Source organism: Schistocerca americana, chromosome 1 (assembly GCF_021461395.2).
Source record: "Schistocerca americana isolate TAMUIC-IGC-003095 chromosome 1, iqSchAmer2.1, whole genome shotgun sequence".
Lineage (NCBI taxonomy): Eukaryota > Metazoa > Arthropoda > Insecta > Orthoptera > Acrididae > Schistocerca > Schistocerca americana.
This window is the reverse complement of record NC_060119.1, coordinates 596,142,570-596,169,688: the sequence shown is the minus strand read 5'-3', so window position 1 is coordinate 596,169,688 and position 27,119 is coordinate 596,142,570. Positions and strand designations below refer to the sequence as shown.

At 39.1% G+C, this 27,119-nt stretch overlaps 1 protein-coding gene across 3 annotated transcripts in view; it reads right to left on the bottom strand.

Moving 5' to 3' along the window:
• Nucleotides 1–27,119, bottom strand: part of LOC124606851 (helicase domino) — a 402,945-nt gene that overhangs the window by 172,957 nt on the left and 202,869 nt on the right. For all 3 annotated transcript variants that reach the window (XM_047138941.1, XM_047138934.1, XM_047138951.1), the window contains 4 exons: nucleotides 19,216–19,330; nucleotides 18,921–19,037; nucleotides 14,973–15,197; nucleotides 11,726–11,950 (listed from right to left, as the gene is read on the bottom strand). In XM_047138941.1, coding sequence (XP_046994897.1) covers nucleotides 11,726–11,950; nucleotides 14,973–15,197; nucleotides 18,921–19,037; nucleotides 19,216–19,330 — 682 coding nt within the window. The remainder of the gene's footprint in view (nucleotides 1–11,725; nucleotides 11,951–14,972; nucleotides 15,198–18,920; nucleotides 19,038–19,215; nucleotides 19,331–27,119) is intronic.

Sequence of the window (27,119 nt, the reverse complement as noted above, 5' to 3'; positions counted from 1 at the left end):
TGGTACAGCAGATGGTAGCTCACCTTACAAATGGATAATGTGAGGTGATTATCTGACATCCACTGCTGGATAAAGGCCTCCTGTTGACTTCTCCAAGCATTCAAGATTTCTGTTATACACATCCACTTTGCTCCAGGAATGTTTTATAATTTATAATGTCCAGTGTCAGTCTTTCCTCATGTTGTGGAAATTAGCTATGAACTTTCTTGGCCCATCTATTGGGTTGGGTTGTTTTTTTTTTTTTTTTTTTTTTTTTTTTTTTTTTTTGGGGGGGGGGGGGGGGAGAGAGATCAGACAGCTAGGTCATCGGTCTCATCAGATTAGGGAAAGAAGTCGGCCATGCCCTTTCAAAGGAACCATCCCAGCATTTGCCTGGAGCGATTTAGGGAAATCACGGAAAACCTAAATCAGGATGGCTGGACGCGGGATTGAACCGTCGTCCTCCTGAATGCGAGTCCTGTGTGCTAGCCACTGCGTCTCATCTATTCAATTGACTAAATTCCTCACCTGCCACCTATTAATTTTCATTATAGTCATAATCACAGTTTTCACTCCAGTTTGTTTCCTGATCCATTTATTGGTTTTTCTGTCCAACCTATTAATGTTCAATATTTACCTCTGTTATGCTCACTGAGCAACCCTCAGTTTTGAATGGTCTTTGGATTATATGTCCATATCACATTACAATAGTGATAAACTTCTTGAGTTCTGTCACATTGATTAAATATATAGCAATTAACTGTGAAGTGAAACATACGTATTAGCAAAATCAACTGCATGGATGGGATATGCCTGTTGGTAGATGTGTGTGGCCTCCCTTGAGTGTTTGATCTTCACTATCTCGGACTTGAAGATATTGAGCAACTTTACAAAAATATTTCTGAAGAAGTAGCTGGTTGTTTTACTTGATATGAAAGTGCTATTGAGATTCTCAGGAAAATTACATGAAAACTGTTGCAAGGAAATTGCTATTCAGCTTGCAAAATGCTGTTAAGTAAATATAGATCATCAATATCTCAGGCAATCTGTAGACCTATTCTATTGTCTTTAAGCACATTTTGCAAAAGTACCCTGAATACATGGTGAGACTGATTATGATGTGTGTGGAGGCAGACAGAGATTCACTTTTATCATATTGTACAGAAAACAATGGTACTGTACATCATATTATTGCTAAATATACTCCACCATACACCAGAACTAATATTATTATGAAATATCGTCTGCCAAGCATTGTGCGCAGTGGTTCGAAGAGTATGGGTAAGTATAATTTCTTGCATACATGGGTCCCAGTGGATGTCTTTAAGGCTATATGCCTGAAGTCATGTCTCAAAATTTATCCAGTATTTTTTGTGCAGCTTAGTCATTTGTAACTGCCCTGTAAAATAACTTGAAACTCATGATTGATTAAATTAATTGGTGTAGGCTTCTTGCATTTAATGTGAACAGCATTACTACTCTTGTAAATTAAAAGTTTTTCATAAGTCAATACAAAAAGGCTATACGCCACTGTAAGTAAATTGTCTCCACTAATATCTTTTGTAGTCTGATGTTTCAACTCTTGTACAGTCCTCTAGAAACTTTATACTCTTATTTTAATTCCTCATCTCATTTGTATTTAATTCACTGTAATACCATGTGTGCCCACAAAACACTGTTAAGAAAGTATGACGAAAATACATCCAGGTTATTGACATAATTACATGTTTGTTTGTCAATCACAGTCATGTTTCCTGATTTCTGGAAAGCCTGTCATCCTGCTGCCTAACAAACACAAAATATGCAGACAGAATGTAAGGCTATATATGTGACTGAAGTAAAAACTTCGTAATAAACAAAACCAAATAATTTTTTTTTCAATGGGGAGATATTTGTACAAAGTAAAAGCAACATCACCTGGTACAACTCTAAGTGTATTAAGAACATTAATAATAATGAGTATTGTTCTTCAATCTGGGGCTCTCACCAATTTTGTCTGATGTAACGGAAATACAAGAGATTCAAAGATGATCTGTATGATTTATCAAAGGTTTGCTTTGTCAGCATGATAAGAACACAGAAGTACTTCATGTATTTTGAAAACACTAAAATTGTGTCCCATTGTGACCCAGAAGTATGAAATTTGTCTCAAAGGTGCCTATAACCTTCCTTTGTAATTGTGCAAAGCATGGTGCCCTGTGATGTCATCCCTGGACGCAGTGATACTTCAAACAGCATGGTGTCAACACATGCAAAAAAAAGGCCATGGTGTCACCACATGCAAAAAAAATGCCAGAGTTCAGAAGTTGATGTGAGATGTACGACGGTTTCATGATGTCACATTGGCACCAAAGTTCACAACAATTCTGCACAATGCCACTGCGGGTATGTCAATTGATTAGGAGGCTGTCAGTCTCCTCTTACCCACATTTTACTCCACTGTTAGATGCCTCTGCGACACAGATCAGAATCATGAGGTCTTGTGTTGAAATCGTGCAGGTTTCTTATGGATGTACGAGGAAAACATTTCAGACACATCACCACTCAGAACAGACACAAAAAGGCCTCAGGAGGTGGGATACAGGACATCAATGAAACCACCCATTCCCATTGGGGTGTTCATTTTCATGCATTTTGCACTCAAAAATGACAGTTTGCAGTGTAAAGTTGACTGGTAACAAACCCCAAGGTGATTCAACACTTTTCTAAGGACACCATGGAACTCCAATCTCACTGAACGTCTCACCCCTTCAGAGTGTAGTGTGACACAAGTTTTGTTTTCGTATACAGGGTGGAACCACAACCACTCGATGACATCTCAATATGACCTGAAACAAAAAAGGGTGTCTGCTCCAATCTTTTTCGTGCCATTCTGTGGCACGTGTATTCAGCAAAGGGTCCCTCTAAGACCCCCAGTTCAGCAACACTATATGTGCTACCTGTGCACTTTCTTTGGGCACTTAAAAAATGTTTCTATACCGAAACATCCATCTACCAATCTCTTACGTGGCAGTCAGACAGACAACTTCTTCAGCACCCCTCTGATTTCGCATGTGGCCAACAGGTGCTGGTGCGAAGCAGATTACCTGTCCCACTTACTGGTAAGAGTCAGTAAATGAATATGTTCGTGCAGGGACATTTTTAAAATGTCCAGTGGCACCAAGGTTGTTGCTGAACTTGGGTAGGGAGGTTCTTAGAGGGACCCTTTGCCATTCCACTGATGTGCATGTCAATGTTACACCCCGTTGAACACAAGCCACAGGAGGGTGGAAGTGGAATGAAAAAGCATAAACATCCTTATTTGCAAAGTACCACATTCAAATTTCGTCGAATGGTTCTGAATGGTCCCTGGTGGTGCCACAGCGTATACCAAATCAAAACTTGTGTCAAGGGTGTGAGATCGTGTTCAATGGGGGTTGGACAAAAAAAAAAAAAAAAAAAAAAAAAAAAAAAAAAAAAAAAAAAAAAAAAAAAAAAAAAGGTACTGCCCAGCACTGTTGAGGCACCTTCCCCACTGTGACAAAAAGACTGTCAATGGTGTTTGCCTCTCAGAGCATTCTTTGGCCCACCAGAAATGGCATAATTGCATGGAGACAAGGCCAAACTGTATTTGGGGAGGCTGAGGAACTACCATTTGAATGTCTGCATCAGCTCCTCGACTGTGTTTGCAGTATGAGGCTTTGAATTGTGTTGCGAGCAGAATGACCCAGCAGCAGAGCAGCTGTGGTTGTTTCAATAATCAATTTTTGAAGGCCGATCAAGATTTGTGAGTACCACTGCACAATTACTGTTGTCCCATGCTGCAGTAAGTTGATAAGGAGGAGGACCTTTCAGCCAAAGAAGTTGAGCATAATTTTCCTACACCTATGTGGATGAAATTGGATTTTTGGATGGTGGTGACTGAACATGCTTACATGATGACACCGTGTCTCACCCCCAGCGACCACTTGTGACAGGAACACATTCCTTCTCTCAACAGAGCACTGCAGATATTAGTGTGTCCCATTCGACATGCTTCCTGTACTGGTATCTACTGGGCCCACACTCTGTACAGTTTTCATCTGTCTTTAATGATGGCACAAAGATTCCCAATGCTCACACTGACTTCTGTGGCAATGGTCGATTCTGTAACATGCTGGTCTCGAATAATGAGGATTTCCACCTTCTGGACAAAGGCATCGACAATGCAGTGTGGTGTTCCATACCATGCATCACTGGTTGACAACCATTCTACCCTAAACTGCTTGTGCGTCACCTTGGTCCTTGCAATGGACGTGTACTGCTCTCCATACACTTGTGCCACTGTCTGATGAACTTCTGTTCTCTACTCTCCATTTGCTTCAAGAAATGACTATATTCCTTTGCACCTCTTGTGGAGTCTCCATTTCTCTGTTTTCAACACGACTGAATACGGGGGTCGGCCGATGTGTGCTTGCATTTGCTCTGTTGTCATGTAGGTGTGTGCTCGTGTCCCTCAACCAGCAATTTCGAGACCTTATCAACCTCGCAGGGAGCACAACTCCTTCTTCTGGAGGCAATGACATTAGGATCCTTCCAGTGATTTCCATTTTACAGCCTCTAGCTCATTTCTTTCTGAATGCACCTTGCAGATTATGTATGCCTGTTTAGTGTTCAAAATAGAGTCTTATATTCTGTCGCAGAAGTCTTTAATGGGTTCCCAACGCACATCTGGCAGAAACTGGAAATATCACATTACAAAAGCACCTTATCAAATATTGCCAGCCTGTGCAAGCATGTATGGAAGGGTCAAAGGCAGCAGTACGTTTCCGAGGAGCCACATCAGATTTGAGATCGAGACAGGACTCAGACAAGGGGATGCTCTCTCATGTGTTCTGTTCAATGTCATCTTAGAGAAAGTAATAAGAGTGTAGGCAACAGGAGTGGGGTGGAGTACAGATGGACGGTAAATTCAATTGTCTCGCATATGCAGATGACATAGTACTACTAAGTGAATAAAAGCACGAGTTGAAAGGAATGTACCAGAAAATGGACCATTATGCACAGTAGGTAGGGCTCAAAGTGAATCAAGACAAAACAGAGTTTGTGCAATTAGGAAGAAGACAAGAGCAGGAAGAATTTCTTGAGATAGATGGCAAGAGGTTCAAGAGAGTACACCAGTTCAAATACTTGGGATCTTGGTTTACCAAAGACAACAACATAAAAATGGACATCAAGGAAAGAATAGCAGTGGGAATGAAAGCACGCATTCCCTCAGAGAGACACTTGGTTCTAAATCGATCTCAGGGAATACTAAGATGAAAATCTACAACACAGTGATGTGCCCAGCAGTAATGTACAGTTCAGAAACATGGAGCACGACTAAGCGAGAAAAGGAAAAACTATTAATATTTGAAAGAAGAGTAACGAGGAAGATATGGGGACCAGTTTTAAAGTACAGAGAATGGAGGAGGAGGAAAAACGAGGAAATCGACCTTCTGATGTGACAACCAACTATCCTACAGGTGTTAAATAGCAAAAGAATACAGTGGATGTGCCATGTAACCCATATGCCAGATGGAAGACAGGCGGAGAAGGCACTAGAGGGGAAATCAAACACCAGGCGCTCCATTGAACAACCAAGGCAGTGCTGGATGGATGACACAATGAAGGACCTATCATCCCTGGGGATTGAAGACACCTGGAGGAACCGGGCACTAAACAGGAAGGAATGGAGGCAGTTTGTGGAAGGAGCGCGTGGTCTGCAGGGCCTATGATCGCTGGATATCTATCTATCTATCTATCTCTCTATCTATCAAATATTGCCATAATTTATCGGGCTCTTTTGATTTGGGAATATGGATCCTGATTAATAGTAATGTTCCTAATAACAAGTTTTAACTTCTATTAATAGACAGCTGATAGCGTTCTTGGTAATCAGTGAAATGACACAAATGCTTAGTATGAAGTAACAGATAAAACAGCAGCTTGGTAGTGTAAGAGAAAATAGCAGTGATTTTTTTCAATGTGACTACTTTTCTCCTAATATACATATCCTCTTCATTTAATATGATAATGAAGAAGTGCTGTGTGCATTCCAAATGACAGAGGAAAGGCAACCACTCATCATTATAACTGAGGCATTCAGCTGACATGTAAAATAGGTAAATTCTTGCACCACCTGCAAACACACACTCCCCCCCCCCCCCCTCTTTCCAGCGCCCGCACACGCCCGCACACGCACACGCGCACACACACACACACACACACACACACACACACACATTGTTCCACTGCTGAAACTGGGGCAGGCTGCAGAGTCAGTTCAGTTTAGTTGTGCACATGTTCTTTTAGTCTCTTACTTCTGCTGAAAGACATTATGTTAAAGTTTAGTAACAGTTTCAATCTAGTTTAGGTTTACGTTACCCTCTCAACTACTTAATGAGCTGTTACTTCCACTCTTTCCACAATGAAGTGTCCTAGGAGTAGCTACTCTAATTAACACTATATGTAGGTGGCGTTAGTTGTAACCAGCTGTCTGAGTACTTTGCAGAAGTAGCATGCAGTGGCTACTTCAGTCTGTTAATGAATAACTTGACTAGTCTAGGTCCCTGAAGGCTCTCCATAAGGGGTGACTGATGAAACATCTTGTGTGAATGAATCAATTAGTTTACAAAACCTAATGTCACTGCCTTCTTCTTCTTCTTCTGCACATCACTAAATGGATTAGGCTTTAAGACTGTTCCACACTCTCCAGTTACCATATATATCCAGTTATATGATGACTTTTTTTTCCAAAATTTGTTATTTGACAAATTTGGGTGGTTTTATATTTGCAGATTTAACTATTGCTGCTTAGGTCAATGATTTTATATTGTTTAATAGACTGATATAGGGGTCGTCTTACATTTATACAAATGGAGTTTGGCTATTGAGGTTTATCAAACTTATCTTGAAGAATTCCAAAGGGTAGGGCTTAGTAAACATACTTTCATTTGAACGGGTTTGAGATTTCCCAATATGCCAAAGCACTCAATACAGTATTGACTCTGTTTGAACAAACATGTGACATTTGACTTGCAGCACTAGGGCTTACGCAAGAAACTGTGAACTAGTCACTACAACAATATAATGCTCTGCTTAAAAGTTCACAATTTTGTGAAACACAGGAGGAAACAGCATTAAATTCTGTCTACTTACAAACTTTTGCTGTATTTGAACAGGTTTGCAAAAAAAGTTCTCGTGCATGCATGGATATCTTATATATACCGTACATTTACGCTGCTTTTGAAATAAAGGTAATATTCAAAGGCAAAAATCTTGTCCTTCAAAAACCATTATTTGATTCTGAACGCAAATCAAAATTCTATTTGGTTATGAGAAACTGTAATGATTTAACAAGTGGGTTGAAAATGATAAATTCAGTCGCTGTTTGCGCATTGTAATAAAACATCACCAGCTGTAGAGCAAGACATTAAGGTGAAATGAGAATGAAAATTAATCTAGAACTAAATGTCTAACAAACAAAATATATCATATTAAATTGACTGTAATTGTTATCACAAGAACAAATTACAGCCGAAAAACCCTTTGTGGAGATAATATCAACAGAGATCAGTAGATCGCAGGACAAGCAGAAGTTCCAGAATTGCCCTGAATCATGACTGCAATCTTTTATTTATGTATTAATTGCTGTAGTTATATATGACCTGTACTCTAGAAGATATTGCCATCCATGTTTCACTTTTGCTCAAGCACAGAACTATGGAAGGGTTGAAAGGGGGCAGTGACACCAGTTTGGCTGAGAACTACAATGACTGTGGATTGGGGAGTGGTGAGTAGCCAATACGTTTCATCATGTTGTTAACCATGGGAAACTATACTACATACTTTGGTTTTTTATGAATGTCTACCATTTTTAAACTGCAGTTGTGCCAGAGTCTATTTGTACTAGGAATCGAAATGACTTCAAAATTGGACAAATACTCAACAACAGCATACAGTTTTGCTAAAAGTCTAGACCCTGTGACCAGTGGCGTAATTCTGTATTTCGTTCAACTATATTGTCAAAGCCCACCGTGCTGTATGACGGTTGGCTGCTGGTTCTACACAGCCAGTGAACTGAAGATAGTCACACAGTGATTGAAATCAATCAGTAAAATAAATGATTTCAATATTTATGATCAATGCTGCCATTTAACCAAAATATATTGACAATAATACAGTCATGGTACACACAGTTCGCAATGGAATTTGGCGTCAATGAGAGAGCAGCAGGCAGACAATATTTTCGGAAGGAACAGACATTGTAAAATTCCCACGGCAGTCCAGAAGCGAAATACGATGTGTGTATTCTCATGTCCCACCGTAGCCACAGCCTCAGAAAGTGGAACATATTTTGAAGAAATAACAAAATATTTGTGGCGATGAAGATACAAGCTTTACAGCTGTCCCTTTAGGATGACAACAATGATGGTTGAAAATAGTGATACTGCAGATGACAGGCTAAGCACACAAAGAAGGCAGTAAATATAAAAATTAATGTAAACAATTTCTTTTTGTTTATTTTATTACTTACTGTATATTAAAATGTAGACAATGAATAAATGGCCTAATTTCAGGATAAATGTAATATTAACTTTTTAAGCAGATATCTCAAGTCAGTATAAGTTTGTAATTTTCATTAGCTGGAATATGTTAAAATTATGTGTTTCTCAAGGAGCACCTTAGAAAAAGGGGGTTGTTTTATGCTCAAGTAAATATGGTACCTACCCACATCATCTTAGATTTTTCCTACATTTTTTTCTATCTGCCAGTTTGTATGCTAAAGAATTTAAGTCTTGGTTATCCATCCTCTGTATGATTTAATATTAGGTATTGCTGTATTTAATTATTCTACATTCAACTGGTTCTACTTCTAACTCTTGTCACATGTTCCATTTCTTATGTGGCATGCTCTGGAGTAACATCTTGAGCTTATAAGTAGTTTACTCTTATTTACAGTCTGGTCTTATTTTTCAATGTGCAATGGATGGTGTCATGTGTAATTCCAAATTCATCCATTTTTTGATCTAGATCTTTGCTACTGTTTGTGCTAACCTGAGTGTCCAAACAGCTCGAAGATGACAGCTTTTCACCCCACAGCAATTTTTGTTGAGGCCATATCTTTATCACAGAAAACTAGCACTTTATAAAACTAACAATGAAAACAATCAATTTTGGCCAATGTAATGTAATTTTGTACACAGTATAGAAGCTAAAGCAATTACCAAATTACAAAACTTTCACTGCATGACTCAAGACCTAAACTTTGATTTTAATTTTGTGTACTACAAAACCAAAAATTTTCCTCCCAATACATGTAAAGATCTTAGCGTCATGTAACTGACAGTATACAAACGGATTTTTATAAAAATGCGACACTCCCACTCCACTAGCAGCAACATGACCATTCATTTAGTCTACGTCCATTTCAGTATATATATGCTTCCCATTTTCTCCTCCTTTTGTTACCCTGTGCCATATTTTTCTGCTACCAGCTATCATTATGTGATAGCGAACTTCACGATTTTTTTAAACATATATCTGACAAAGTAGATTTATGAACAGACTACTGGTGTTTTATTGATCTGTCTATCAGGCTCAATTGAATTGTTCATTCATGTTCATAAAATGGAAGCTCAGACTGTTTCTTTTTTGACAAGTTATATATGGCACTACGAATCATTCAGCTCGAAATATACATTTGACAAGTTATATATGGCATTATGAATCATTCAACTCTTAAGTATACAGCCTGGTTTCCCTTCTATCACTTCAAAAACCCAATGAAGAAATATGCCCTGAGACAAACTTATGAAAGATTACTGAAAAAGAACTTGACCAACTTCCCAGAGAATTAATAGTTCAGTTAACATGTAATGCGTGGTACTGTCTCAAAATGTGTGTTATTAATTAATCTGTGCAACATCAGGACATGAGTCTCTAATATTGTGTTTCAGTGTAATTAAAATAAAACCTGATGATAAATGCCACTGGTCTCACAAAACATGGTACGAATGAAGCCTGACTTACACAAAACGGGCTATGAAACAGAATATATTATTTGGCAAAATGGCAGTACTGCATTACATGTCATTACTAAAACACTCACTCAATCTTCACCAATGTTTTCTGATGTGTTATGTGAGACTTGACAATCTGATTGTTCTAATTCAAGCAACTAAATGGCTTCATTGAAGAGCTACCACACTTTCCTCTCCTTGCTCGCTGTGCATGCTTATATCTTGGATCATCTCCAAGTTTGGAATGGCAAAGGCAGAGTTTTGGTGCCACAGTAAATAAATAAAAATAGGGCCATTTCAGTCTGCATGAAACAGGGCCTATCACTGCAACATGTTACGTAAGATTACTCTTCAAAATTTGCCTACTCAATGACAGGCCTGTGCCATACCAAACTAATTTTGACAGACTTCACAATACAAACAAGCACATCGAGCAATTTTTTGACACCAAAACAAGCTCAACCTTTGTATCCACTTGGAAACGTACCAGGAAATAAGTAAAACACAGGAAATAGCAAGGAAAGAAAATTTAATTTATTTCCTTTCTTCACACTAATCTTTTACACTTTCTTCAATACAAGTGACAACATGTCACAATTATAGTTCTCATATGAAGCACATGTTTTTACCACATGGCACCATACTACTTCTCACAGTCCATTTGTACATTGCACGTATAAACACAATTACATAACATGACATCTTAAATATGAACTTGCAATCAGACCACAAACATGTTTCAAACAGGTTGTGCCATTTCATCTCAAACATACAAATTGATTCACTGCCTGAAATTAAAATATAAAAAACTATATAAGACTAAAAGAGCTCTGGAAATGTATGTACAAATTACAAAGAAACTATGTGTTACTTGCAAGATAGACTGAGCCACTAAGGCTCCAAGTCACACAGCTCTTGCCAAATTATTAAAGTGCCTCCAGGCAGCTTAAAATATATATCTTTTAATTTTTTATTGGAGTGTTGCATGTAACTCAGGTCACAGGACCATTTCCATCAACACTGTTTTCAGATCTGCGTGGAATACGCCCTTGTCTTATTCCTTTCCGAGACAGTACTGCATTTATAGATTCATTAAGACTAGTGGGGGCAGGCATATTTGAAGGCGTGGTTGAGGCACGCCGCGTCCTTATCACAAGATTTGGATTTGCATAGGGGGTAATTGGCGATGATGCACTGAGAGGCACATTTTGTCCACTATTTATTTGGTTATGTGCTGCAGGTGGCCTGCCAGGGCCCGAGTTACGGCCTCCACGAATAATGCTATGTGGTCCAAAAGATGCTCTTTTCCTACCCCGTTTTGATGCAATACCATTCTGACCAGGAACACCACCTACAGGTTTAACTCCTGGTAAGATAGGACTCACATCTAAAGTCCAAAGATTAATGCTAACAGATCCCCTAGAACGAGTCCTAGGACTTTCATTATTTGAAACACGATGATTGTTGGCATACGATTTTGCAACATGTTTCACTTCCAGATCAGAATTTTCACTACCTGAACCACTTGAACCGTCAGGGTCTGCAAATGAGGTTGTAGTCTCAGATCCCATTGTGACCTCACTTTCACTGTCTGTAGAATGGCTTGCACCACCTCGACTTCGCACGCGAGTCGTTTGACTAGACATACGGCCCCCCCTACCCCTCCGCCCGCGCGTTACGCCACTGCCTCTGAATTTTGTTGTGTGAGAACTTGTGTTATTAACCTGGTTATGAGCAGCCACACGTGAAAATGTGAGTGGTTGTTCTTCTTCATCTTCAGTAAGGTGTGCACATCGCTCTTCTTCCTCCTTCAATGCCTGGAGTCTCCCAAGTTCCCATTCCCGCTTTTGTTGTTCAATTTCTGCCTCAGCTGCTGCCAATTGCTCTGCTGACCATGCTGCTTCAGTCTCCTCAACAAATCTCATTGCATAGCGTTCCACAGGAGTAAGCTGAAAATTATTTATGAGTTACTTAAATATTGTTACAAATGTAATGAAATGTGCAAGAGAAAAACTAAATAGCTAACATAATTAAGCCCTGTTGTACACTAACACATTAAGATAGCTTAAAATTGGGCACTAGTTACACTATCACTATCATACATAAAGATTGGTTATTACTATTCAAAAATGCAATGATATAACAGTCATTCTCATTATAATGGAAAGAGTTATGGTGCTACTAACATCAGTTAACAATGTGACGAGGACAGCGTTTTCAAAGAACGGTTAAACAAATGAAGCCTGATGAGAGTAAAAGTAAGGGTAGCTAATTTCCTGAGAATCACAAAAGTTAAAGGAATATGTACTTTTTTTAAATACTTATATAACGACTATGATATTGTGTCACATTTTGGAAAAAATAAATACATAAAAATTAATTCATAATGTAACTTCTATCAATGTCACCATGAGCATAGTGATACACCTTTGTTGCCCAGCTGTCATAAATAAAAATTTATTGATTCATTTTCCTTTCTTTTCTCCACTTCTCTTATCCTTTAATATATTTTTATTACAAAGTAATCACTTTAACAGAGGCATTTTCAGGAAAGTACATGTGCCCTGATTAAGAATTTTAAACTAGAATACTTGCACCTGAACTGAAAATGTTATCATTCTCATCATCAGTCCAGTCTTTTATAACTAACCAACTTTGCTTAGAAGAATCACATTATATTACATAAGAAACAGTATCACATAAGGTTTAAGTTAAATTTTGATATGGAATGAGCTGTGGACACAGTTAACACGTGTATTAATAAGAGGAAGTTCGTGAAACACACACAAAATTCAGACACTCTAATAGTGGAAAAAATTATATCATTCTCAATTAGAAACAAATAATTTGTTCCACCATACATATGGGTTTACAAATAAATAAAGAGGAAGCTAACACATCATACATTACATATTACAGATTTGAGACGGTTATGACAAAGATTTTTGTTAGACCAATGGAATGTCCGGATTGGAATATGAACAATATAATGAAAAGGATACGTTGCTACTTGCTGTAAAGACAACACATCAAATTGCAGACAGGCACAACAAATGAACTGTTACACATTGAGCTTTTGGCCAAACCCTTCTTCAGAAAAAAAAAAAAAAAAAAACCCACACACACACACACACACACCACACACACACAAACTGCTACCACCGGCCACTGCGGCCAGAATGCAACTCTCGCACTGAACGAAAGCAGCAATCTGGAGTGGTGCTGGGAAGGGGAGGGATATCTGGGTACGGGTGGGGGAGAGAAGAGTACTGTCTGGTGGAGCATACTGGGACTGGATGGCAGCATAACAAGGCTAGCAGGTGCAGCATCAGGAGGATGTGGGTGAGTAAGCTGGGAGGTGGTGAGAGGACAGAGGGGGTGGAAACTGTAGGATGGAGGATGTGGTAACAGTAGGTTACCATAGGTCAAGGCTGAGATAATTACATAGTACCAGGAGGGGAGAATGTGTTGTAAGGATAACTCCCATCTGTGCAGTTCAGAAAGCTACTGGTGGAGGGGAGGATCTTGATAGCTCAGGTAGTGAAGCAGCCATTGAAACCAGGCCTGTTATGCTCAGCTGCATGCTGTGCCACAAGATGGCCACTTTGCTCTTGGCCACAGTTTGGCAGTGGCTGTTAATCCAGGTCGACAGCTAGTTGGGAGTCCTACCAATATAAAAAGCTGTGCAATGATTGCAGTAGAGTAGGTATATGACATGGCTGTTTTCACACATGGCCCAGCCACTGTTTGGGTACAATAAGCCTGTGTCAGGGATGGAACAGGAAGTGCGTGGTGGGTGGATTGCGCAGGCCTCGCATCTGGGTCTTCCACAGGGATGATCCCTGCGGCAAGGTGTTGTGTACGGAGGGGTGGGAAGGATCTTGAGTAGGATGTTCCTCACATCAGGGCATAATGATAGGTAATCAAAGCCCTGAAAAATGATGTGGTTCAGCTGTTCCAGTCCAGGATGGAATGGGTGACAAAGGCAGTACTCTTCTGTAACTGGTTCTTGGGGTGTTTGGACAACTGGGGGTGTGTGGGGATATGGCATGAAAAATCTATTTGCAGACTAGGTCTGGGAGTAGTGCCTGTCTGTGAAGGCTTTTATGAGACCTTCAACATACCGGGCCATTCTTGTCACTGCAGTTATGCCATCCTGGGTGGCTAAGCTGTATGGGAGGGACTATTTGGGGAGAAGCAGGGGCAGCTATCAAAATGCAAGTACTGTTGGTGGTTGGTGGGTTTCATGTGGACACAGGTGTGGATGGATCCATCGGAGAGGAGAAGCTTAATGTCCAGGAAGGTGGCATGCTGATGCTGTTTTGAAGTAGATCAAGTGAAGCGGATGGGAGAGAAGTTGTTACGGTTGTGTAGGGATGACAATAGTGTGTCTTGGTCCTACATCCAGTTCATGAAGAAATCATCAATGAACCTGACCCAGATGAGGTGTTTATATAGAGTTTTGGAAAAAGCCAGGACGGTGTACGACGAATGAGGCAGTAGGTTTGGAGCCTAAAGGACATTGGAAGAGGTTGTGTTCAATAGTGGCCAAGACTATGGGCATGAGGCATGTTGGCATAAACAGAAGTGATGTCAATAATGATGAGGAGGGATCCAGGAGGTACAAGTGTGGAGATGACGTAGAGTAAGAGGAGGAAGCAGTTGGTATCTCTGATGTGGAAGGCTAGATTTTGGGCATCTGGTTGTAGGTATTGGTCAATGAGGACTGAAATTCATTCAGTCAGGGCACAATAACAAACTGCAATGGGGCATCCAGGATTGTTAGGTTTAAAGGTTTAAGGTGGATGTGCGGAGTGTTGTGCGGGTGAGGAAGAATGAATTCAGGGCAGAAAGTCTGAGAATTTCCTATTTTACTGCAAGTATGTGGCATCCAATGTATAAAATGGAGAACAAAAAGTAGTAAGTGTGAATATCCAGAAACGGTGTGAACCTTTCGGGTTGCACATTTACCTGTTGTTCTAACTGTCTGACTTCTTGTTCTGCCTTGCTAATTTCCTGTTCTCCTGAAGCTGCATTTCCTTCTGCTTCCTCTAGTGGAATAGATTCATCAAATTCTGCAAGATCAGCAGCTGCCTCAGCTGTGGCAGTTCTTGCAGCAAGGACATCAGATTCATCTTCTGCAGCAGCCAAAGCTGATTCTAGAGCACCTAAAGCAGCCTTTTCTTCAGTGGGTGCCTGTAAAAGAAAGAACATACCTGTAATGACCATTTATGTTAAAATATATTTATATAAAATGCTAAGTTATGGATAAAATATAGACAACAGTGTTAGGGAATACAGTACATGAAGTAGATAAATAGCCACTGTGAGTGTCTGACAAATGATGCAAGTCTGAGACTGAACTACACCCATCACCTTCTTGTTCACATGTCTATGGGTGACCCGATGCTCTTGTTATGGTGGAATCTCCCAAAAACATTTTTGAAGGAACCACAGATTTTGAAGGTCATAAGTGGGAAAAAGTACTACTGAAAATTACATCATTTGGTGATGATTTGATTTTTTTGTTGGTGGTAATTCAGAATTAAGGGTACCAAATTTTGGGATTTGGCAATATGCAATCTGCAATCTTTTAGTGCCACACTGCCTGACATGCAATATAAATAAATTATAATTCAAAATGTGCCTTTTCAAGAACATGTTCAGACTATAACGCCCATAAACTCTCAAAATTACACATTAGTATGCAAGAAGCAAAAATGTGTTAAATAAGGTGAAATTGGCTAAATAAAATACGTCGGACATGTAATTTCTTGAGTTCTAGAGGGGCACCACACCCTTGATAAATTTGAAGAAGGGAATCATTATGGACGTGTAGGAAGTGGCAAAGATTCTGGTTCATCCTCATTTTCACTTTCTTCTTGTACCTCTGCCATTTGTTGTGTAAGACATCATTAACTGCCATGAACTATCAGATGGCAACACCTTCGTCACTGTCAACAAATGCAGTGATTCTAAGGTACTGTGTGTTTCCTTCCTTCCCCATTTTTGCAGCCATTGTTCAGCTGCAATTACTTCTTTTTCTGGTGTGATGTCTTCCATAAGTACCATCCGATGAAAGCAGCCTTCTTCAAGCAGTTTCAGATTTATGCACAGAATTCCACGCACTTCTTACAAAATGTACAGCATCTAAGATTGTTACCTTTCTCACTGCAGTACGAAGACAGTCCAGCCTGTTCCTGTATTTTTGTTTCAGGCAATGTATACTGCCTTGGTTGAGTGGCTGAATGTGGCTTATACAGATGGGAAGAAAAATTTATATTACACTGATACGATCTGTCTTTGGGGATATACTTCACACCGACCAATAAACAAAATTTCTATTTCTAGCACCCAAACTTGCACACAAGATTTGTCCAAATATAGTTGTCATTACCCATGTTTTCAAATTAGATGTATACTTACATAGAAATGTCTGCACATTTTTAAGCCTTGTGGACTCTTTACCTTTCCAGTTATTAGTGGCATCAACTTTTCATTACAAAATAATAAGACAATTAGCCTATCTTTACTAAATTTTGTGCTGTGGCATTTCTCTCCTCTGAACTCAAGAGCTTCATTAGACAGAAGTTGAACAAATAAGCCTGTTTCAGCTGCACTATAAACATCACTGGGACAGTATTTTTGTATGATGGGAAAGTCTTTTTCCATGACTGAACAGTGTCAATGTTTAACACTTCCAGCGTCACCCTAAACACATTAATATGTTAAATTATTTCAGTTCTTGGATCTTTTGATGCACTATTGGATGTTTTGAAATCTGAGTGTGTCAACTTTGGTGCCAAATATATTGCTTTAGTGCGAATCACAGTACCACCCGTTGAAATATTCATGGCATGAGCTTGTTTTATCTACTTCAATAGCACCTTTTCCAGTTTTGGACAGTGACTGTCATGCACTTATTTATGTTTGTCACTTACTTCTTCCAAACATGCTGCTCCTATTATTTTTCATTTGCTCATTACTGTATTTAATGTTAATGTTGATGGAGAAACATTCAGTTTTCATTCAATATCAACATGCTTAATGACGGAATTTTTGTCCACTTTCTGATTAATGTTCCAGTTTTCTTATCTTGTCACACTGTCTTTTTGTCCACGACGTATCACTACACTATTTGAAAAAGAGAGAGAGAGAGAGAGAGAGAGAGAGAGAGAGAGAGAGAGAGAGAGAGAGAGAGAGAGATAGTCAAATGCTAAACACTAACGAAGAACGCACATGACAGAGTTACACACTAATAAGTAGTTGATTTATTGTTCCACTGCTACAGAAATCAGAAGTGATCGGAGCTACTGCCAACCTATACAAACTATTTCTCTGTGTCATTTCTACGGTAGCAAATGATTTGTATGACACGCAAAAGTTGCCAGCACTCAACAGCACAGTCTCCTTGCACTTTTCCTAACCAGAAGGCCACAAACATCCTGTTCCCACAATACCTGAAACTGTTGGCAACAAATACTGCAGCAGCCAAACAATACTTGTACAACTCAATTTGAAAACGATAAACGAGGAGGGAGCAAGTATAAACGAATGATTTTAACCTGTGTATATTGCAACTGGGACTGGGACTTCCAAAAAGGAATTTACTATGTAGGAAAGTGTAGTAATGAGGATGTACCAACACACGACACCACTGTACATGGTATCTGTCTTTCCTCATACTATCACGTCAATTAAAAATCCATTAAAGGAAAATTAGAAGTCAAAAGGGAATCATATCACCACCCACTTAAGAAACAATATGGCAAAATGATCGTTTTCTTCTCTTTTCTTTTTTTTAAATGCTATGCTGTCATAACCATACAAAAACATCAAGCACTAGTTACATTTTGGCAGAATCAGAGAAATATTTCACTTCATTTTTTTTTTCTTTTGAAGGAAACACCTTCCCATTTACTAGAATTGTGGATCAGTTCTTACAGAAACCATGAAAAATGGAAGTGGAGTCCACTACGTAACTTTTACCAAATTTTTAACATAGTTTATTCACAAAATGCATATTGTTTCAGCTCCACAATACACAGGTAAACTTCTGAGTGTATATTCAAAAAACTGCACTTTAACTATTCCTGGTGTCAGCTTTTAACTGGAAGACCTGTACCTCCCACACTTCTCACATGCATGTCAACTTTAAAATACTTTCTTAAGTGTTTGTCAGTAACTGCTTGTCAAAAAATTTTGGGTATGGGACAGCCTGAATAAGGGGAGAATGGAATTCTCATTATTCATTCACAGTATGTTTCACAATTATTTATCATCTCTTTCAGATCACATAATGACTTCAATGACACTCTCTTGAAATACTCAGTTAGCACACTTTACGTGGGAGAACATACCATTTTCATTGCATTAACACAGCTCAACTGCCCAGAAATATCAGTTAGTAAATGCACTTACTAGTGCCTGTTAGTTGCTGCTTGTGACCTAATTATAGTGTTAACATCTACAGTGATAGCAGAAACCACATTTTAATGTTCCAGAGGGATGCAAGTTGTGAATTCATAAACTGTGGTTTTAAACTGTGATGAATCACAACTAAAAATCACAGTTACCAGAAAATAGAATTCTCAGAAATACTGATACCGCAAAATCAAAGTTGAGCCCTTCCCTAAAAAGTTGATGTATCTTAAGCAGGGACCACATTACAAAGTCATTAGGACTTGCCTGTATATCTGAAGGGTATTGCCATGTAACTAAGATACAGACACTGTACCTCTGTTATAAAATGTTCAATTTCTCAAAACACTCCACTTTCATTTGCATATTAGTAAGTGGCAAATCTGAGGCCATTCAGCTTAACCATTCAGCTTAACCTTCCTCAAGGCACAATACACACATTTAATTTACATGGTGAATTGATCAGTTATTTATTATCTTGCAACAGGTATAGCATACCTGAGATTCATCCTTAGACTTTTTCTCTTTTTCATTATCCTTTTCCAAAATTTCAGCCATTCTTCTTGATGGGTCATCTTCATTGATATCAATATTAAAGAGATCCTGGATTGTTGACTGGAAACAAACAATATCAATATATTACACACAATTAAAATGGGAAATATAATTTAAAAATCAACTCTTTTAGGAAACCATTCAAACTACATAGAGTAAAAGACAAATGAAATTAGTCACACATTGATATGTAATAATCAGCTGAATGACTAATACACTGTACATATTGGTCACCTACTTTTTTAAAATATGCTGTTGTGAAGTTTCCTCCTTCAATTGCAAGATCTCCCAACAATCGTTTTTGATTAGCCTTCTTCAGAATATTTTCTTCAACAGTCATTTCACTAACGAGCCTGGAAATTAGTAATTACAGTGGTTACTACTATCAAAACATGTAAATCGAAAAAGGAATCTGTAAAAACTAGATTTATATCTGCATCTACATATATACTATGCAAGCCACTGTACAATGCATGGCGGTGGGTACCCTGTAGCACCAATACTCATTTACCTTCCTGTTCCACTTGCAAATAGAATGAGCGAAAAACAAGTCAGTAAGTTGCCGTACGAGCCCTAATTCCTCATATCTTGGCTCCATTGCCCTTATACAAAATGTATGTTGCCAGCAGTAGAATCTTTCTGCAGTCAGCTCCAAATGCCAGTTCTCTACATTATCCCTATAGTGTTCCTCAAGAAGTGTGTCACCTTCCCTCCAGGAGTTCCCATTTGAGCACCTCTGTAACACTTATGTGTTGTTCAAATCTACCGGTAACAAATCTAGCAGCCCACCTCTTAATTGCTTCAACATCTTCCTTTAATCCAACTACTGAACACCCAAGCAGTACTCAAGAACTGACTAGAGTCCTATATGCGGTCTCCTCTGAAAATTCTCGCAATAAACCCAAGTCGACCACTCACCTTCCCTACCATGATCCTGACATACTTGTTTCATTTCATACTGCTTTGCAATACTACACCCAGATATTTAAATGGCATGACTGTGTCAAACAGGACACTACTAACGCTGTATCCAAACATTATAGGTTTGCTTTTCTTACTCGTCCACATTACTTACATTTTTCCACATTAAAGTCAGCTGCCATTCATCACACCAACTAGAAATTTTGCACAAGTCAACTTGTATCCTCCTACAGTCATTCAGCTTCGACACCTTCCCATACAACACAGTATCAACAGTAAACAATTGCAGACTGCTGCCCACCCTGTCTGCCAAATCATTTGTGTGTACAGAAAATAACAGTGGTCCTATTACACTTCCTTGGGGCACTATTGACAATAACCTTGTCTCTCATGAACATTTTACATGAAAACAGCATACTGGGTTCTGTTACTAAAGAAGTCTTTGAGCAGCTCACATGCCTGGGAACTTATTCCATATGCTCGTACCTTCATTAACAGTCTGCAGTGTCAAATACTTTTCATAAATTTAGGAATATGGAGCCTCCCAATTGTCCCTCATAGATAGTTCACAGTGTATCATGTATGAAAAGGGAAAGTTGAGTTTCACATGAACGATGCTTTCTAAAACCGTGCTGATTCGTGGACATAAGCTTTTCGGTCTCTAGGAAATTTATTATATTTGAACTTAAAATATTTTCAAGAATTCTGCAGCAAACTGATATTAAGAATATTGGTTTGTAATTTTGTCGGTCCGTTCTTTCACCCTTTTTATATACAGGAGTCACCTGCACTTTTTTTCAGTCACTTGGGACTTTGCCCTTGGCGAGAGAGATAAATTCACAATAACTTCTAGCTAAGGGGCCAATGCCATAGAGAACTCTGTGTAAAATTGAACTGGGAATCCATCAACCCCTGGTGACTTCTTTGTTTTTGCCTCTTTCAGTTGATTCTCTACACTAGGGATGCTTCTTACTATGTTGTCCCCATAGAACTCTGCACGATGGTCAAACAACAGTATAATAAATGAGAAGAACCAGTCTGCTTTTGTTCTACAATATTACTTTTATTGTGTTAACCGGTTTTCAGCTTACGAGGCCATCTTCAGACATTTACTGAGCATTGTTACCAAAGAAGTTACAATGTTTGCTAACAACATTGGAAGAGAAGTAACACGTCTAAACTGAAGCAGAACCATACGGTTAAGTAACATTTTTGACAGTGTGGTGGTAATGCAATGAAAAAGTAAAAAATTGAACAGTAAATAAATAAAAATGGAGTAGACAGGAAAAACTTTAACACATAATAGGAACAGCATGCCTTCATAACAGTTTCTATTAATAAACAAAACTAATAAAATAATATAAAATTAGTACTTGACAAGGCTACATCAGGAGGTACAAAACATGGAGAGTGATACACAAACCAATTAAAAGAAGAAACAATTATTAATGTAACTACAGAATACATAAGGAACTTAAGAAAATCAATAAGATAAACAGAAATAAATAAATGCAAGGAAATGGAGGCGCTTGAGGGAACGTACAGTAAATGCAATCTTTGAGAGAGTGGTGGTACTGCATTTTAGCATTAACATCATATTCAGAACAGCGGCTATGTAACAGTTTGCATTAAATAAATGAACAAATAAAATATGAACGATATTTGATGAGACAACTAAAGAGGTGTTAAACATGGACAGTAATACAAGTACCAGTTAAAAGAAAGCCTGAAACTACAGTCTATATGGAATCATAGGCAACTTCGATAAAACAAAAGAACTTAATGAATACAGGAAAATGGGAATATGTAGGAACAGACAGTGTGGGAAGTAGTAAATAACAGAGATGATTATATAAAGTTTAGGAGAGGGGAAGTGTTGAGCTGTGTGGGATCATTTAGGATTAGATCCGGACTGTGAGCAAAATGTTTTTTAATTTCCAGGGCTTCCAGCAGGTTAAATTTATGGCCTTTCTTTGCTAAGGGAAGTAAGAGGGTCACTCTAAAAGAAATGCACACTAGTTTTGTAAAAATACAGTTTTCATTCTGCATGTATGGAAGTTTTACAGTGTGTAGATACAACCTTCCCGCTTGTTTTCAAACTTAATTCAACCTGTTCCCGTGAGTGGTGCCATCACAACATGTCTTCAAGATGGCTGCTACACTTGACGTTCGTCAGAAGCAATGTGATGTCATAGAATTCCTGTGCTGTGAAAACGAGACAGTGGGAAACATCCACAACAGGTTGAAAAAGGTGTATGGAGATGCTACTGTCGATCGCAGTACAGTTAGTCGATGGGCAAGCAGGTTACGTGATGAAAGCGGGCACGGCAATATTGAGGATTGTCCTCACAGCGGCAGGCCACGTACTGCACACACTCCAGACAATGTGCAGAGAGTTAACGAATTGGTGACTGCTGACAGACGCATCACAGTGAACAAACTGTCATGCTACATTGGGATAGGGGAAGGAAGTGTTTGCAGAATACTGAAAGTGTTGGTGTTAAAAAAGGTTTGTGCCAGGTAGATTCCCAGGAGGTTGACAGTGGCTCACAAAGAAACAAGAAAAATGGTATGCAGCGAACTTTTGAAACAGTATGAGAATGGTGGAGATGAATTTCTTGGAAGAATTGTGACAGGTGATGAAACATGGCTCCATCATTATTCACCAGAGATTAAGAGGCAATCAATGGAGTGGCATCATGCAAATTCACCCAAGAAAAAAGAATTCAAAACCACACCTTCTGTTGGAAAAGTTATGGCTACGGTGTTTTTCGATTCCGAAGGACTCTTGCTTGTGGACATCATGCCAAGTGGAACCACCATAAATTCTGATGCATATGTTACGACACTGAAGAAACTTCCAGCTCGACTCATCGTGTTCGGCCACATCGGCAAATGCAGGATGTTTTGCTGTTGCACAACAATGCACAGCCACATGTCAGTCAAAAAACCATGGAAGCGATCACAAAACTCGGATGGACAACACTGAAACACCCGCCTTACAGTCCTGACCTGGATCCATGTGACTATCATCTCTTTGGGAAACTGAAAGACTCTTCGTGGAACAAGGTTTAAAGATGATGACTCCCTTGTGCATGCTGCCAAACAGTGGCTCCAACAGGTTGGTGCACAATTTTACAGAGTGGGTATACAGCCACTGGTTCCAAGATGGCGTAAGGCAGTTGAGAGAGATGGAAATTATGTGGAGAAATGAAAATTTTGTTCCTAAAGGATGTATCTACACACTGTAAAACTTTCAAACATGTAGAATAAAAGATATGGATTAGAAAAAAAATAGTGTGCATTTCTTTTGGAGTGACCCTCGTACATGGGGCACTGGCTGGTAGTTGTGACCCTCACACAGTACGTGCTCAGCAAATCAGGAGTCAGAATTCTGTAACCTCCAGCTGCATTCATGTTCAGCCAGCCTAGTTGCTATGTCTCTGCCTGACTGACCGATGTAAAATTTGTCACAATCAGAACAGGTGATTTTGTATACCCCACTGTTGGGTAATAACTGGGTTTTATCTTTGCTATTAAAAACACACTGGGCTGTCATGTTCTCAACATAGTACGAAAGCCTATACTTGCAAGCTTTCAGTGCTTTGGCAACAACCTGTGATACCTCACCTAGAAATGGTAGTGTACACCATTTCTTGCAGACAGTGGATGGGGAAGCAGGTGGGGCATAGAGGAGGAGTATAATTTTCCATTTTTGTTTCCTGTGCAGGATGTGGCCAATAAGAACTGGCTGTTGCCATTGGCTGTGGCAATAAATTTTACTGTATCTAACTCTGCTTCAAAATCATCTCTGGACATACGGGTAGGTATGAGATGGTGTACTATTGACTGGAAAGCTGCATGTTTGTGAGCTATGGGGTGTTGTGAGCAAGAAGGTATTACTGTGCCTGTAGTTGTAGTTTTTCTTCTATACATTTTGAAGGTGTGTGTGTGTGTGTGTGTGTGTGTGTGTGTGTGTGTACTGTCAATGGTGAGATTATGGATTTGTTGCCAATCTCAATTGTGAACTGAATGTTTTTATGTTGACTGTTCAGGTTTTTCAAAAATATATTGAGTTGTCTAGTAGTACCAGTCCACATACACAGGACATCATCTACATATCTAAACCAGTATTTGATATTTGCACACTCAAAGGTTCTGTTTTTGGAAAATTTTGTTCAAAATGATCCAAAAATATTTCAGCCAACAGTGGACTAAGAGGGGGAACCATCATAGCTAAGCCATCTAATTGTTTATAAAGAGCGACTTGGAACTTGAAATAGCTCTGTGCCAGGCAAGTCTGTGTGGCCAGTCTCAAGTCATTCAATTCCACAGGATTGACATTAGACATGTGCAACAGCTCTGTCAGAATATCAATGCATTCTACCAGTGGTATGTTAGGAAACAAACTGCAGACATCAAAGGACACTAATTTATCATTGTGAGAGACAGATACCCCTTTTAACTTATTTACTAGGTCCACAGAGTTAGAAATACCATGCTTTGGTTTGAAATTAGTCTTGCTCATAATTAGGACATCCAGTTTACTAGCTAGTTTGTAAGATGGAGTAGTGAATGATGATACAACTGGACGAACTTTATCCACATAATCACATTTGTTCAAAAGTACAATACTGCTGCCTTTATCAGATTTTGTGGCATTGATATCTCGGTGTTACAATTCCTGTTTTAAGGACTTGAGGGCGTGAAAGTCAACAGACCGTGAGATGTTTCAAATTTGGTTTCATTCTTTAGTGCATTGGCAACTAAATATTTTGCAGTGGTGTCTTTCGTTAGAGCATATTCAATACCTACTTTCATAACATCCGGTTGTTTTTCTGATGGGAGGGTTGGGAGGAGCATATTTAAAAGCTTTCTCAAGCACTTTTTGTTCATTTGGAGACAGAACCAAGTTAACTTAGCAAACAAAGGCCATAAAGCCAACCTGCTGGAAGCCCTGGAAATTAAAAAACATCTTGCTCACTGTACGGATCTAATCCTAAATGACCCCAAACAGCTCAACACTTCCCCTCTCCTAAATTTTATATAATCATCTCCGTTATTCACTACTGCCCATACTGTCTGTTCCTACATATTCCCATTTTCCTGTATTCATTAAGTTCTTTTGTTTTATCGAAGTTGTCTATGTAGTCCATATACACTGTAGTTTCAGTAGTTAAGGCTTTCTTTAACTGGTACTTGCATTAATGTCCATGTTTAACACCTCTTTAGTTGTCTCATAAAATATTGTTCACATTTTACTTTGTTCATTTATTTAATGCAAACTGTTACGTAGCCACTATTTTGAATATAATGTTAATGCTAAAATGCAGTACCACCACTCTCTCAAAGATTGCATTTACTGTATGTTCCCTCAAGCCTCCATTTACCTGCATTTATTTATTTCTGTTTATCTTATTGATATTCTTAAGTTCCTTATGTATTCTGTAGTTACATTGATAATTGTTTCTTCTTTTAATTGGTTTGTGTATCACTCTTCATGTTTTACACCTCCTGATGTAGCCTTGTCAAGTACTAATTTTATTTATTTTATTTTATTAGTTTTGTTTATTAATATTCCCCTACATCAATTCATTGTTTAAGTGAAATGCTAACAACTGCATATGTGCTCTTTCTACCTGAAACAAAGTTTAAACAGATTCCTAATCTTCTTGACTGATTCGTTAACCTCTGTAGCCAAAGTTGCTATGACAACATCACGATCAGTAACATTCACGTCTATACTAACACCATTGATATTGTCCTGCCATATTTAACTAAGGTACTTCCACCGTGTGTGGGCCGCTGAACCAGCTACTGAAGACAGTTTTCGGAGGTGTGCTCAAAAGTACTTCGCAAGATTGTCTGTCTGTACCCCCTGCATTGAATTCACAGATGCTCCAGTCTTTGTTCAGTAGGTTAAAGCTGCCTCCAACTACTATTGTATGATCTGGATATTTATGCATTGCTGACCGTGGACTTACTTTGAATGAATCTAGAACTGTCACAGTGGAGTCAGGTGGCAATTAGCTTGGTTTCATCTAGATCTGTTATACATGACAAGATAACTTCACAGTCACACTCAATTTCAAACTCGATAGAGACACAATTTTTGTAGACTGCAATAAACACTACTACTCCTAGGGTATCTAATCTGTCTTTCCAATATACGTTCCTCTGCTTGCACCTTACACACTAAGCCAGCAGCCTTCACCACCTATAGCATCAGCCTGTATGAACTGAGGATGGCCTCAGGACCCATGCAACAATCATAGTTGGTGCCGACATGAGCCACAACTTGCAGACAACTGCACCCTGCACACTCAATAGTTGCAGATAAGGCCACCTCCATATGTCGGATGAGTCCCACTGGCAGACATACCAAGTACACACTGGCTTTCTTTCCAGTCTTGAACAGTATCTAGCTAAGGGGCTCCACAATGCCCCCAATACTGGAAGTCCCCATCTCCTGCTCGTATGTGTCTTCTCAGACCCTGATGAAGGAGAGCCACCTATTAACTCACATGGCAAATAGGCGAGTCCAGATGGCCAGCATCCATATTGGCCCTCTGTCTCAAGCGACACGTACATGTTACCACCCACCACCCACTCTGCAGTGAAGGTGGATCAGCATAGACACGTAAACAAACACTCCCATTGCCATGGCACAACTGATTAACAATACTGAGTTTAATGTAACTAAGAGATAACTGTTAAGTTAACTGCATATTATGTTTGGGTGTGTGTGTGTGTGTGTGTGTGTGTGTGTGTGTATGTGGGGGGGGGGGGGGGGGGGGGGGGGGTGAATGTGCCCACTTATGCAAGAAAAGGAGCTAGTGTTCAAAAGCTACTGTGAATGCTGTTTTCTGTTTTGTGTTTCTGTGCTCCACTCACTGGTTTGCTATAGGAAAGTGGTTGACTTTCCCTCTTCATGTACTGCTCCATCCACGAGTTTCAATTATTGCTGTACATTTTCGTATTATTCTGACATGATTCTTCGTCACAGAGTGCTGCTACTAAAGTATAATTCACCCCAGCATATGGAATCATGAGGAGTCTAATAACATGCAAATGACTTTAATTACAACAGCCATAATTAACACACAAATTCTGTTCACTGCCAAAGAAATCACTTCTAAACAACAATTCTCTTTCTAACTCAGCAAAGATTAGCGAACTTAACAGACTAGAACAATGCTGAACTTAATATGCTAGAATAAT